Below are 15,499 nucleotides of genomic sequence, written 5' to 3'. Positions count from 1 at the left end.
CTCATAGTCGTATCCTCTTTACAGGGGAAACAATGAAAGTGTTTTCAGCATAATCTTACTTTCTGTGTTTTTTCTTCTTCTTTGATTTCTTTTTGTCTTCCTCATCTGTAAAAACATGAATAGTCATAAATGCAAGTACTCTGACTGCCTTCTTCAAATATAAACACCACTCATTCCTGCTTGTAACTTCAGTGTTTTTGTTTTCTTTAAACATAAAAAAGCATAAAAGGGATTTGAGTTGGCACACTTCGTTTACTGGTCTGCTTTAGTATCATTCACAGTTTTATTGTGCCTACTGCAGCATATAGCATGAAGGAATGAGTTAGCCCATTTCAGCTATTTGGACTCTTTCACTGTGAGAGATGGCATTTTGCCTGATCACAGGCGCACTCGCATCTTGCCGAAAAAGAACTGAACTTTAGAGCTAATGAGTCAATACTTTAGTTTGCTAATTGTATTATATTGTAAATGCATTTATATAGCGCTTACTAACCCTGATGAGTCAAAGCACTTTTTCGGCGAGTAGCATGCTACTCCGGAGCTCATAAAGGATTAGTGGTGAATTAGTAAAGTGAAATATGAAAGTAATTAGAGTGGTGAATATGTTAGTGTAGTGAAGGCAGGGCCTTACTTGTGCACATTGCTATGTTAGCATAGGCTTATTAGAAGTTTAGAAACCATTTTACCTTTTTGCTGATTTGGCACACAACACTATATGTAACTATTGTTGTAAGTTAGGCTGAGCGAATGGCTTCACTTGAGAATGGCTTGTTTTCAACGTCCCTAGACTTACAGCTCGACCTTAGACTTCACAGTGAGTGCTGAAGCCTCCAAGGTTATCAAAACAATGTTCGGTGTTGTTCGGGCTGATCGACTCATGCACTAGACAGAACATGCAAGCAGCTGCAGCTAGCTGAAATTCTGGCGTCTTTAATATCACACTGCATGCATGATTTAGACACTCTGAAATGAAATGAAAAGTAGTTTTCTATAGCGCAAACTGCCACTCCTAACGGAGTCTCCTGGCGCTGTAAGTAGCAACGGATCAGATATGTAAAATAAACTTAGATAAGCTTTAGGCTGCAAGCATCCGCTATTCCGAATATCCAAGTTTTGAACAATTTCCTAAACTGCCCCTCCTGTTCAACAACTCTGAGTTCCTTAGACATACTATTCCAGGCTTTTGCTCCCAAAACGGTAGCTGATCTTCCGCCTCTAGTGGCTAATTTAAATGCTGGAACCCCGAGCAGATATGCAGTAGTAGATCTCCGTGTTCTTACAGTGGTATGAGGACTGAATCTTGCAGAGAGATATCTTGGGCCCAGGTGACGGTGGGCTCTAAAAGTTGTCAGTAAGAGTTTGAACAGGATTCTCTGAAGGAATCCCTTTTCCAGAGAGACAGAGAGCTATTGCAGATCCTGATGTGATTCACTTCTGCTGATCTTGGAGGTATGGGGTTCGCCTTTCAAGCCTAAGAAACCTTCTATATTTTATAAAACATAGTTCCTAGCTAGGGAGGGTGGCATACTAGGTGCTATATAACTTGTTCCCAACATCATTATAATTGGATTTCTCCTGATCGTATTATTTTTAATCATATTCCTACTTATGTTCTCAAAACTACTGCATCGTAGAGCACGGCGTTAAAATAAATATTTTGAACTTTATCGTGTCTCTTTCTTTATCCATGTTTTGGACTGGTATGAGAATATAACGAAAGAGAGTTCTTAATTCCCACCATTCCTGAGAGTAACCTAAGTAGCATGTTCTGGGTTGTCTAATCATTGGGACCTTTGCTACAGGACGAAGAGCTAATGTGACACTGATGCTAGTTGGTTAGGGGTTCTAGGTAAGGAGGTGAGTTTTTTGGTCCACCACAATTCACTGATGTCCTGGGTCTCTGTGCACAGTTCTGTGTATGAGCAGAATCCCTGCAACATGGCGCACCTAACATAGTGGTCTTATTTTTGGGACACTCGAGTAGTGCTTATAACAGTCCATGACACCCTCACTATTGTTTCCGGTTGACAGTGGTGACGATTTAACCTACCTATAGTTCCATGGGTTCTTTCAAGCTTGATCATTTAAAAAGGTTTTTACTTCAGTTACTACCATTTTTTGCTAGAGTATTTTGCATTGTACTTTTTATCTGCTGTGTCGCTATGGGTGATGTCAGGATTCCTCAACATAGTAGGATGGCCGTCTGCACTCCCTTGCAGACGTACGGCGTCACTGTGGATGGCATGGGGATAGTTTTCGAAGTGAGTGCTGAAGCGGCATACCCGTTTTGAGTTATTCTACTCATGGGTTACCTTTCCCTCAGTAAATGCTGATTCTGGCCTGTTTCACACTTATACTCCCACGGCTGTGCCTCTAAACTACATCCCATATAGGACACTGGAGATTCCAATTTCTGCATGGCAGCATCGAGTTTGGTTTAATGGCGCCCTTTCCCAATCAGTGACAGTGGTTTGGTTGGGCCCCTTGTCCATTCCCGGGGCCACGTGGCCAGTCTTAGCCGGTTACAAGCCGCATCCGCGTCACAACCAAGTCACTACAGATGAGTTGCGTGTGCTTTATACCTCTTTGGTCGTAGTGCACCGGGCTCTAGTGCAATACGTTTCCCGCCACGTCAAGGCAGGGCCGCCTGGCGCTGCGGGGCAACCAGCTGAACCGGCCGGGATGAAAATTAATCCGGTCATGGTTAATTCGGTTATGGGCAAGCGGCCCCAAGATAAGGATGATTTACCTTTTTGGCTTGCTGAGAAATTTGACCAGCTGGAAGCATTATTTCCTAATACAACTCCTGTTGAGAAACACAGGATTCAAACTATTAATTTGCAGAAAGACTTAATACCAGAGGTTGCTGATTGTGAGACCTGAGGTAAGATATTTGGAACGGTCTTTACTAAGTGCTTCGGCACTCCGTCCATGGCTGTCTTACCCTCTGTCATTAAGCATGTCCAGGATGAACACGGGCGGAGGTTGAATTGGGAATGAGATTCGTTGGAGCGTTTGAGGTTGTTTCCGATCTCATCCTTGCTAATGTTAAGGGAGATGCAGTGAACTTCCAAGTGTCTAATGCTTTGCGTGCAGTCCCTTATGCCGATAAACCCCAGCAGTTAAAGAAAATCATTGCGGAGGCTTATAAAACCATTGGCCGCAATAGTTTGGGTGTGAAGCCTTTTGCTAAAATAGCAGAGCAGAAGCAACCTAAGTGGCATCGTCTGATAAAGAGGAGCGCCCCTCTTTTCCAAAGCAGAATTGGAATAAGAATAAAAAACAGGGAAAAAGCAACAGAAACAGGGGTCACGTCCTGCTTCGCCAATACTCGAGTCTACTGAGCGCACATATGATTTGATCAACAGCGCTAGTATTAAGTCACCTGATCGTTTTCAGGTTCCTGATCAACGTTCTCCTCGCTCTTTGTAGGATATATTGGTCTCACCCACCAGTGGAGGAGACCGTGGCAAAGGTCGGGGTTCCCAGCAGAGCATAGAGCAGCCCGCAAGACCGACGGTAAATGCAAGCGAGACGACTCACTGTGTCAAAGACCCCAGTTTCAGAAGAAGAAAGCTGCCGCTTTAACAGCGAGGTATGCCACGGATAGTGAGAACACAGCTTCGGAACCTGACATGGGGGCTGACGCTGTTAGACAGCGCGGCGGAAATTACAGTAGTGCGGGAAGCATGGCGTCCATTTCTGAAGGTGACAGCAACTGACACGTTCGTTACTGTTGAGACAGCTGACACTAGAGTGGCTCTCCACGAAAGACTTTATGAAATAGTCCTTTTAATTGAAGGTGACATACAACGTACTATAAAAGGGGTATTTTGGGAAAATCGAACTACTACCTATGACATTTTGTCAGCAGAGGCTGATTGGCCCCCACCCTTCGTTCTGTCCGCTCCGCAAGGAGAGGAGGTAATCCTCCCTGCTTTCACACACACAGTGCCGAAGGAGCTGGCGCTGAATTATGCAGAAGAGTGGGCTAAGGTGATGGCACCGGCGTTGTACCGTACTCAACGTGGATGTGACAAATTTTACCGCAGACGTGAGATACCATTGCGGTCTATGCCACATCCTCAACCCCAATATCCCATGCGACGTGAAGCGAAAGCTCCAGTGGCAGAAATCCTTGAACAATTGGGATATCAAGGTGTGATTGAACATGGCGGGGGGCTGAGAGCCGGTCGCGGCAGCTCCAGGAGAAACCCGATGGCTGACACTATGGGACGTCCTAGCGGGACCGCGAGAGGCTGAATGCCCTGTACTGCAAGGGTAAGGTTCAGATCTATGCAGCGAAGTGGTAGCGCTTTTTAAAATACTAAACGCTCCCCTTTCCCTTGTTCGAGATAACCGGCATTTAATCGGCATTGACGGCGGCGGCGGCGCTAGGACCTGCGCATCAAGTCGCATGACGCGTGAGGAGGTGTGTTTACAGCGGAATCCAGGAAACCCGGGAGAACGCCGGCGGAGCCTCTGGGTCAAGACACGCTTCGCGCTAGCACAGCAGAGATTTAGAGGGCCAGTCTGCGAGGGATTTTGCTGCACCTCACTTAAAGAGCAGGATGAGTCAGCACAAGCGGTAAGGTGTGGAGTAGGGGGGTTAACATCAACGCCATCTCCAAAGTCAACCCCAAAGTGGGGGTTTATGGAGCTAGTATTGGTAGAGGCCCCGTCAAAGTTGTTAGCGAGGGGGGGGCTTCAAAACTCGAGGACAACCCGAGCACTACAAAACAAAGGCAAACTGTGCTCTCTAAACTTTCGGTGGAACTTCCTCCAGGTGGTTCAGGTCTGAAAACAGAACCCCTTAAAGCCAAACTTTCTCCCCATTATGGAGACGAAAAAATAGATATCAGCGGAGATCTCGGCAGGAGTTGAAAGCAGGAGGAGTTTTAGACTCTGAAGAGAGAGAGCGGCCTATGCCGTTAACCCCATGTAAGGGAAAGAAAAAGGCGACTAGTGTAAAAAAGCTGAAGGGGTCTAACACTGCTCAGCAGTCAGTAAAGAATACTCCTTCCCTTAAAACTTATTTTAAAATCATGGAGCAGTCAACAAGTCCAGCTACACAGTTAGAGCATAGCAGCACTATGTTCCCCTTAAAAAATCGATTTGGTCCCCTGGAGAGTCTGTCTAACGCGGAGGGGGATAAACAGTCAGAACAGTCAGGTGCGTTGGTAGGAGGTGAAGAGGTTGGGGCAATTGTGGCCTTGAATTCAAGACAGGATATGGAGCCACAGCAGGTTCAGTTAAAACATACAAAGCAAATAAGCTCCAGCATACACTCCTCCTCCTTCCCCCCTGCCCCCCTCCCCTCCCATAGTATCCAGGCTCATGATAGTGTGCCAGGCCTACAAGATACCAGACCTAAGATACCCTTTGCGATAGTGGAGCCTCCCTCAAATAGCCTGATAGTTATTCAAGAAGAGAACGCAATTCGAGGCCAGCGCCAAGATCAAGATCCGGACCAAGGCCAGAATCTTACTGTGGTTTCAAGATCAAGATCAGGATCAGGATCAGAAGAACTGTGCGAGTTGGACGGAGATAGGTTGGGGTATCTTTTTCAGTCTTTAAGGGGAGACTTAATGACCAAATTCGAGATCTCAGAAGGTAATCAAAAGGCGATACATGATAGGTTTGACCTACTGGAGTCTAAGTTAGATGATGTTATCTGCCGCACAGGGAAGCTGGAAACAGAAGTAGTGGCCTTAAATAAATCCATACGAGGAAACTCAAAGGACATTGATATTTTGAGCAAAAAATAGATCCCTGGCTACTGATGTGGAGAGACTGGAAACCCAAGCTCGAAGAAATAACCTGAGAATTTTAAAGATCCCATAGGGCGAGGAACTGGATGACATCAAGGGATTTGTTTGCAGGCTTCTAAGGGAGGGGGTCCTAAAAGATTGCCCAGATATAGACCTGGAGGCGGAGATACAAAGGGTACACAGAGACCCTTTCAAGTTGCATGCAGATAGGAAAGCGCCAAGAAAAATATTGGTAAACTTTCAGACCTTCAGTGTCAAAGAGCTGATCCTGGGGAGATGTCTATCTAAGTCAGATCTCCACTATCGGGCAAACCCCTATCTCATTAGATCTGATCTAGGAGCAAGAACAGCACAGCGACAATGGGAGCTAGGCACTAGAATGCCAGAATTGAGATCGCTTGGAGGCCAAGTACAGATGAGATTCCCTGCCCTGTTAAAGATCGTGTGGAGAAATAAAATGTACAGCTTTACACAGTCCGAAGATGTAGATAACTTTTTAGCTCTGATGAGAGAGAATCAAGAGAATTAAGAGAAGCTAGGGTTGTTGAGGTTTGGGCTGCCTTAGTAAAAAAAAAAAGGGGGTGTATATTGAGCACTTAATATAGAAGTTGTTTGAAGCACAGAGTGGTATATAGTGGTATTTGGAGAAAAACCCGAATTTGAGTTATGTGTAGTAAGAACTTACCCTTAAGTGAGTTATGATCAATAACCCGCAGTTAAGGTCATTTGAAATTTGCAATCAGCCAGAGGCATCTCTCCTGGGGCTCCCAACGGCGGTTTCATCGTCAGGTATGTTGGGAGGGTTCCTCTGGGGGGAGGGGGGTTTGGGGCACTGGGTGGAGGGCTTGGGGGGGGGGGGGGGGGAGAGATAAAAAATCCTCATATATGGAAAAAGTTGTCTTACACAAGGTTCTGGATGGGAGGAAAATGAGAGCAGGGTCATGAGTAGGTTAAACAATATTAAAACCCTTTCATGGAATGTCAATGGAATGGGGGAAAGAAGGAAGCAGTCCCGGGTCTGAGTTTTTAAGAAATTCAGAAGCCCACCTTATGCTCCTTCAGGAAACGCATCTCGAGGCAAATGCCTGTAGTGCACTTTTTGGAAAATTGAGATGGGTGCAGGAAATTGTATGTTCTAGACAGATGGGAACAACTAGGGGGGTCACAATAATTATTCGGGCGAATAGAGGGATAAGCTTGAAAAAATTTGAAACCGATCAGACAGGAAGATGGTTGGTGGCAGCTTTATCCATTTACAATATCCCTTATACGTTTGCAGTCTAGTACGGTCCCAATGATGATAACCCTGGTCCTCTATTTAAGTTAGCGGCAGTTCTACTTGGGACCCCGGGCCCGGTGATTTTGGGGGGTGACTTCAACCTGGTTTTCGACCATATTCTAGATAGAACCTCCAAAGCCAAGTATCATGCTCCCACCAAGTCACTCTCTACTTTAGGTTGTATGATGAAAGACTTTAACTTGATTGATGTATGGAGGACTAAATATGGTTCCACCAGGGGATTCACATTCTACACCAAAAAGTACAAACATTACTCAAGGATAGACCACTTTCTAGTGGATCAACACCTTCTTTCAGACATCAGTTCTGTCTCATTTACACCCGCGGGGATTTCAGACCACGCTGTTGTGGAATTGGTCCTCCTATTAAGTTTGAGCCCCTTAAACACCAGATGGACATTGGAAAGGACATTGTTACTTGATGACCAGGTCAAAAGAGAAGTGAGAGAAAAGACCAATTAATTTTTTATAATCAATATCGGCTCCTCTACCCCTCAGGGTGTCTGGGAAACTTACAAGGCTTTCTTGAGAGGAGTTTTGAGTTCTTTAATGGCTCATAAAAGGAAGACTGTAAAAAACAAAAGGCGGGAAGAATTAGAGGCTATAACTAGAAAAGACTGAGTTACAAGGAGCAATTTCTTCAAATAGAGAGAGGATCCCGGTGTTAGAGAAGGAGCTTTCGGACCTACAGCTTCAACTTAAAATTAGAGATGAAAAAATTATAAAAGAAAAATGGGAGACCAGCAAACTAAAGAATTTTGAATATTGAGAAAAATGCGGGGCTCTTTTAGCGTGGAAATCCAGAGAAGAAAGAAATAGGAACAACATTAAAGTCCTAATTCAGAGAGAGACAGGGGTTTTAAATGCGGAAGATGGAGAGATCAGAGAGGAAGCCAGGAGGTTTATGCAAAGCCTTCACACAGAGGATAAGAATCCAGAGTTAGAGGAGGTCCAGACCTGGCTGACCCGGAGAAATCTACCCCAAATTTCTGACATAGATAGGAGGTATTTAGAAAGTGAGATTATGGAAGGGGAAGTAATAAATCAATTGAAGAAAATGAAACGAGGTAAAGCAGCTGGTTCGGAGGGGCTACCGACCGAGGTTTACTTAGATCACACAGAACTGGTACCGGTCCTCACTACACTTTTCAACTTTCTATTGATCCGGAGTTATAGTATTCCCCCCTCATGGGCTAAAGCCACAATAACTCTTATTGCAAAACCCAACAAAGACGTAAAGAAAATTGAATCATATAGGCCAATTTCCCTTCTCAATTCAGACATGAAGCTATACTCCGGGATTTTAGCCACAAGACTTGCCAAAATAATAAAATCCATAATTCACTCAGATTAAAGGGGTTTTATCCCGGGAAGGCAATTGAACGAATTAACCTTTCAGGTGATTGGAGCTATGGACTATGCTGAGGATAAAGGCCTTCCGTTAGCCTTGGTCGCGATAGACGCGGCTAAGGCTTTCGATCAGGTAAAATGGAAATATTTATGGGCCACTATGGTTGGGTTTGGGTTCCCTCCAATTTTTATAGAGGGTATTAAATCATTATACCAAAACCCACGAGCAAAAGTCTTGGTCAACGGGGCGTTATCTGATTGTTTTAACATTTCCTGTGGAACTCGGCAGGGTTGCCCCCCGTCCTTTTTTATTTGACATTTATATGGAACCTTTTGTTTCTGGTATCAGAGAGGACAATGTAATTCAACCCTTCAGAATAGCAAATATGGAGCTAAAAACTGCCCTATACGCAGATGACCTTTTATATACCTCCTACCATATAGAAGCTATACCTAGGCTATTCTTTTTAGCTGAGGAATTTGGAAGGATATCCGGTTATCAGATCAATAGGGAGAAGACAGAGATCATGGGGTGGAACAATATTACTCCTATTCAGGGTGTGAAACTAAAAATGAGATATTTGGAAATTTATTTAACTCAAGAATTAAAGAATATCCCAAAAATTAGTTGGCAGACTGTAGAGAAAGACATCACTAAAACACTAACGAGATGACGTAACCTGCCACTAAACATATATGGACAAGTTAACCTTATTAAAATGTCCATACTTCCTAAGTTGACTTTTTTATATAATTCCATCCCTTTATCTTTTCCGTTGAAAGAAATTGCGAATCTCCAGGGCAAGTTTGGTTCTTTTATCTGGGTCTGTAGATCACCCAGGATAGCCTGGAAAAAACTAAGGAGGGGTTTAAATATCGGGGGCTTGGCCCTACCAGACTTATTATTGTACTGCCACGCCTTCCATTTTAAAAACTTCAGATTACTTGTTAACTTATTAGACTCATCTTCACAGGGCCGTTTATTTCAGGCTTTTTTACATGATTTGCCACTGGGCCAAGAGTTTTTCTTATTTAAGTTTGGCGACCAGAAATTTTTTAAGAAAGTCCGTCTTAAGATTTTGCAGACTGCACTGAGAAATTGGGGGTTTATCCGGAAAGCCTTGGGAATTCCATACTACCACTCTTATACTCCGATCTGGGATTCTCCGGGCACAACAGTATGTCTTCAGGACCAGTTATCCCTGCCTCTGAAAACAGCTGGAGTCCAGAAATGGGGTGATCTATGGGTGGATTCAGGTCTTATGGATTGGAACTCTCTAGTGTCACTCACAAATGGGTCATTGACAAGATTTAAATTCTATCAATTATCTGCATGGTGGTCAAGCCAGGCATTACAGCGGGAAAAAGACACTGGAATCCTTGACTCAATTTGCAGGGGGAGAGGTTGGAACCGAGAAGTATCACTTTGGTATAAACTGCTAACAGAGACAAAAGGAATGCTAGATCATGAGTTGGTAAGCCTCTGGGGTAACATTATAGCTGATTACCCTGAAGAAATTAGTAAGATATGGACTGATTCCTTCACCTTGTCCCAGAGATTAATAAAACCGGCCAACTTAAGGAGGAATCATCTGTTTACGACCTATCGGGTGTATTGGACTCCGGCCAAATTGTACAAGATAACACAGGAGAACTATTGTTGTCCCCGCTGCAAACTCCTAGCAGCAAACGACATGCATATATTCCTAGAGTGCCCTGAGATCCAGGAGTATTGGAAGGCGATAATTGGCTTTCTGGGTGAGGTCTTATCAACTACTATCTCTTGTTCTCCTAGGCTAGTATTCTTTGGCCTACCATGTGGGTATAATATTAATAATTTTTCCTCACAATTCATATTTTACGTGGTAGTTATAGCTAGGAGGGAGATATGTAAAGAGTGGAAGTGAGCAGCCCCCCCCGATTTGCTGACTGTTTAAAAAACATTATGGAAGTTTGTAAGATGGACATGGCTGGTCGAGCTGAAAGCTCTGAGAACGTATGGTCTAAACTAGAGGCCTGGTCAAAAAAGTAAACTGTCCGATGATTATGCCAGAGGTTTGTGTCGGTCCTGTCCTCCCCTAGCCTGAGGCATTCCATCAAGAGGCAGGGGAATTGGATAAGGAAACAACCCACCTCAGGGAGATCTCTGGTCGCTGTATATTGATTCCAGGGCGGTATCATGAATGTCAATATAGAAGGCATCAGAGAGACCCATCTAGAGCATATAACATCTGGTGGCATATATGAGGACAAAAAAAACCAAAAAAAAACAAAAGGTGTGATTGAAACGTGTGTGTCTCCGATGAATAATCCTTTTTTTACTGTGACTAAGCCTGATGGCTCGTATCGTTTGGTATCGGATTACCAACACTTGAACTCTCATTGTCGGACCTGCGCAGTACAGAATACTCACAGTTCTGCCCTTGTGGATAGTCTTGTGAGTAAGCGTTTTATAACCACACTTGACATATCCAATGGCTTTTTTAGCCATAACCTGTCCTCTCTTAGTAGTCAATGGACAGCTTTCACCTGTGGCGGTAAACAAAAACAGTTCAGAAGGTTAGCTATGGGCAATAAGAACAGTCCAGGCGCCTTTGCCGCCGCCCGCATAGTCTCTCTTTTACAATTGCAGAGTACACAGTGTTGTTCCTGGGCTATGAGCTAAACAATGAAGGTCGAGGTTTAGCATCCCACTTCTTGGAGAAAAGCACTCTGGCAACTCTGAAAAAACTACAATCTCTGCTGGGTTTTTTGAACTTCGGGCGTACCTACATACCCGAATATGCCCAGCGTATCAAACGGCATTATGACTTGGTACAACCTACTTTTACCAAACCTCGCTGTCTGCCTTAACATTCTGCAATTTGGCGATCTTTGCAGTCTGATCTTCTTGAATCTAAATTCTTACTGACTCGTGACAACCATACAAACCTGGTGATAAGAATCGTGCCAGGCGCAGTTGGTATCACGTACCTGACTTTTAATGAGGGTGACACAGTCCCTATGGCTTACAAGTCACACTTGTACACCTCGGCTGAAATGCGGTTTTCCACTGTGGAAAAAGTTTTGACTGCAGTGCAGATGGCGATTCTGAAAGAACGGGCACTGTCGCAGGGGAAATGCATGTTGGTTGTTATACCGTATCTTGCCTTGGAGGCAGTGATGAAAGCCAGTGTACCGAATTCAAAAGCTTTGCACCCGAGGTGAATACAATGGGCCACGTCTTTGACATCTCCGGATGTCACGTTCATCTTTGACTCCTCTTTGCAGACACAAGAGTATTTGCAGTATGAATTCGTTCATCCTGCTCCTCTGACCATGCGCCCGCTGGAGGACTTCCATTGTATCATATACACTGACTGATCGGCGCATCCGGCTAGGGATTCAAAACATGCTTATTCTGCAGCCTGCAATAGTGATTGGTACTATGGTGAATGGAGAGTTCAAGTCCGATGTCGTGCATACACAGACATTAGGGGACTGTACTGCCCAATTGGCAGAGCTATGTGCTCTGGTGCTTGCACTGGAGAACACAGTCCCTTGTGTGACTACTCTTATTGTGAGTGACTCTTACTACTGTGTTCAGTCTTACAATGACAATCTGTTCTTTTGGACTCAGAATGACTATCGCAATTCCAAAGGTAGCACGATGAAGCACAAAATGCTTTGGGTTCGAGTGGCTGAGCTTAAATAACGGCTCCCACGATGTTGGTAACTGTCTTCCTGATGAAACAGCGAAGGCCGCAGCTGCGGCATACTTAGTAGCAGCAGTTACATGTTCCAAAAGTAAGATTGATGATGACTGACATCTTGGCAGCTATAGCTGTTAACAGAGAAGGGAGGTAATTACCCTAGAGGTTTCCCTTCTAAATACTTTTATCTTTTAAGTACTGATAAAGTTCCCTATGTGAGAATTAACGACGTTGATGACAGGTTGATTCCCAGCGTGGACCGCAGGCGAGCAGCTCATGAGGGTATGGCCTCGGCTCACGCCGGCGTGTCAGCTACTATATCTCTCTTACAACAGCGTCCCTGGTGGTGTGGATTGTACAGACGAACACATGATTATGTCCTTCATTGTGACATATGCCAGCAGATTAAAACTTCAACTGCTGAGCGTCCGCCCCAGACACAGTTGTACATATCTAACCACTTGGGTGTGTCTATTTAGATTACTGCGGTCCTTTCTCCTCAGATACGGCGTATAAATACATCTTAGTTGCAGTTGATTCGTGCACACGCTTTGTTTGGGTGTGGCCACAAAGGAGTACTAATGCTCGAACTGCCATCAGGGATTTGCGGGAATTTTCGCATGCGGTATCTTTCACTCGGACCAGGGTCCAGCGTTTGCCTCGAAGGCGTACATAATGCCATGGGTTCATTGGGGTCCAAGTCAAATTTTCGTCTCCATACCGGCCTGAGGGCAATTCAGTTGTGGGCTCAAGGATTTCTATACCCTTTCTAATTGAACCTGCCTTTTAGAAAGCATCAATTACATACTGTAGGAAGCTGGCTCTGCATATACTATACCAAAGTAAGGTATAGTGAGCACAGAGTCGAGCGGATACTCAGAGGCTTTACAGAGGCTAAATAGATAATACGAATGATCTCTTTTGTGGTAGTGTGGGCATAGTTCGGTTTATCAGAGTGATGTGTTAAGCATTTGTTGTACACACTCAGGCAAGATATGAGGCCCACACTGAATGACTAAATCCGGGACTAAATGTTTTGTAAAAATATTACTTTTTGTATGCTTATTACTTAGAACTAAAGATACTTTGTTGCAGTAAAATGTGTTTTACAATATCACAGTTTTTCAAGCAGTTCCATGTTAACCTACGGAAGGAAAACAATGTTGTAATTGCACAGGAAAGTACACAACTTACAATTCCAGTCTTTGGGTTTTAGGACCAATACTGGGCAAGGGCCAAACAAATTTAGAGACTGCACCACCAGCGACACTGAGGCGGCCGGGTGCATAGGTCAAATTCGGTAACTAGGGCCCAATGTTAGTTAATGGAAACTGGGGGCACGTAAAGAGGTGCCGGTTGCAGGTAGGTAAAATCGGAGTTGGGGGTCAATCGCCAAGGCTTAGAATCAGCACTGGGGCACAAGAGAGCACTAAACACAAACCCTCAGTGGCACAGAGGCGGCCGGGTGCAGAGTTCCAACACAGCGTTGGGCGCTAATGCAAAGGAATGGAGCCTGAAGATTTCGAACACAGGCTGCAGACTCTGACTAGGAAGCTGGGCAAAGGGAACCAGTGGCTCTGGAGGCATGTTTGAATGTTGAGGGACACCTGGGGGCACCATCGGTCGAGCTCCTAAATGCCTGAGGGCTGCGGGTGCAGGGGGGTCATTTGAGGTAGGAATATCCTTACCAGAGCCGGTCACGGTTAGGGGACCTTTCGTGCTGAGGCTGCAGGCGTCGTCCTGGAGTCCAGGAGAGGTTACTCTGTTGTGGACTCTAGCTCAGGACCGCTGGGTAACCTTTTTGAGACTGGTGGGCCACTTCGACTTGGGCCGGAGGCGTCGGGTGCAGAAGTGAACCCGGAGGTCGGGTTGTGCGGTTCAGCAGGACACTAGAGCTCTTCTTGTTAGTTTCTTTGTGGACAGGGCCGCTGTCCTCGGGATTTTTTGGTTTTTAGGGAAGACAAGCAGTCCTCCCAGGGTTGTGAAGGTCGCTGGGCGATGGGCCAGCAGGACGAGTCGCTTTTCGGGGAGGTTTCTTTGAGGGCTGCAGACAGGCCAGTAGGGCTGGGGCCAAGTAAGTTGCTGTCTGGAGTTTTCACTACTGGTATGGCTCTTCGGTCCTTCTTTAGGTTGCGAGGAATCTGAATTTCTCGATTCAGGGGTGCACCTAAAGTACTAAACTTTAGGGGCGTTACAGGTAGTAGTTAATGGACCGCTTACCTTTAGGGTGACTACACCCTCTAGGTGCTGCATTTATCAATTAATCCAACACTAGCATCAGTATGGGCTCATTAATCTGAGATGTTTGGTACCAAACATCTTGGTATTTGGTGAAGCCATCATGGAGCTGTGGAACTCGTAATGACAAGCTCCTAGCCCATACACTCGGTATGGCTTGCCTCTGCACTTATAAATTTTAAGAATGGACTTAGACACTATAGGGGCATATCTGCTCATGCGGTTTCACCCTCACCAGACGTATAGTGCACTCGGCCTCAGGGCTATAAGACCTGCTGTAGAGATGATTTGCCCATGCCTCTGGCAGTGCTGGTAGACCTGGCTCTCAGGGATGTGTGCCAGGCCGACTCTTCACTTTTAGTGGCACCAAAAATGCAGGCTGTAGTAGCAGTGTTCATGTGTTTGGGGAGGGGTCCCTTAGGGTGGCATAATGCATGCTACAGCCCTTAGAGACCCTCTCCGGTCACAATGACCTTGGTACCACTGGTACCTTTTACACTGGACTTATATGTGGGCCAAAGGTGTACCAATTGTGTAATCAATGGTACAGTTTAGAGAAAAGAACACAGGTACTGGGGCCTGGTTAGCAGGGACGCAGTACACAGTCAAAGATGCATCAGATACCAGGCAGAAATTGTGTTTGGGAGGCGTACTGCAACAAGACCCAATTTTCCACATACTATTAAAATTATATATGTGATGGCTACTTTTTTAAAAATGTAAAACTGCATTGCAAGTGTAAGCGTGCTACTTTTATGCATTTCGTTTTTCTTCTCTTTTTGTGGCATATGCTTGCAAAACTAACATACATCAGGCCACAATGTTTGGATTTGCTAACGCTTTTTTTATAAGTGAACAATGAGACAGTATAGAGGTATGAATCCTCTAGGACACTAGATTTATTCATACACCCAATGACTATTCAGAGATCTGATTCAAAGTCCAAGGCATTGGTGATGTGTGGCTCTTAAGATGGAAACACAAAGTTACTAATCAGGCACAAACAGTCATGATCTAACTTTACAGATAGAAATAATTAACATGTTCATTGCCTTCTTCTCCATGATAAAATAATTACTTTTATATTTTTCCGGGTAAAATCTTCCAAATATAACTTAATTTATTTGCACTCATGGCTAAAGAAAGACA

The 15,499-nt window shown here is 44.7% G+C and overlaps 1 protein-coding gene across 1 annotated transcript in view; it reads right to left on the bottom strand.

The window, feature by feature from the left end:
• The window catches only part of NKAP (NFKB activating protein), a 237,436-nt gene that overhangs the window by 79,989 nt on the left and 141,948 nt on the right, over window positions 1-15,499 (bottom strand). The window contains exon 5 of the mRNA XM_086918538.1: window positions 60-105. Coding sequence (XP_086774664.1) covers window positions 60-105 — 46 coding nt within the window. The remainder of the gene's footprint in view (window positions 1-59; window positions 106-15,499) is intronic.

Source organism: Lissotriton vulgaris, chromosome 4_1 (assembly GCF_964263255.1).
Source record: "Lissotriton vulgaris chromosome 4_1, aLisVul1.2, whole genome shotgun sequence".
NCBI lineage: Eukaryota > Metazoa > Chordata > Amphibia > Caudata > Salamandridae > Lissotriton > Lissotriton vulgaris.
This window is presented reverse-complemented; position numbering and strand designations above follow the sequence as displayed.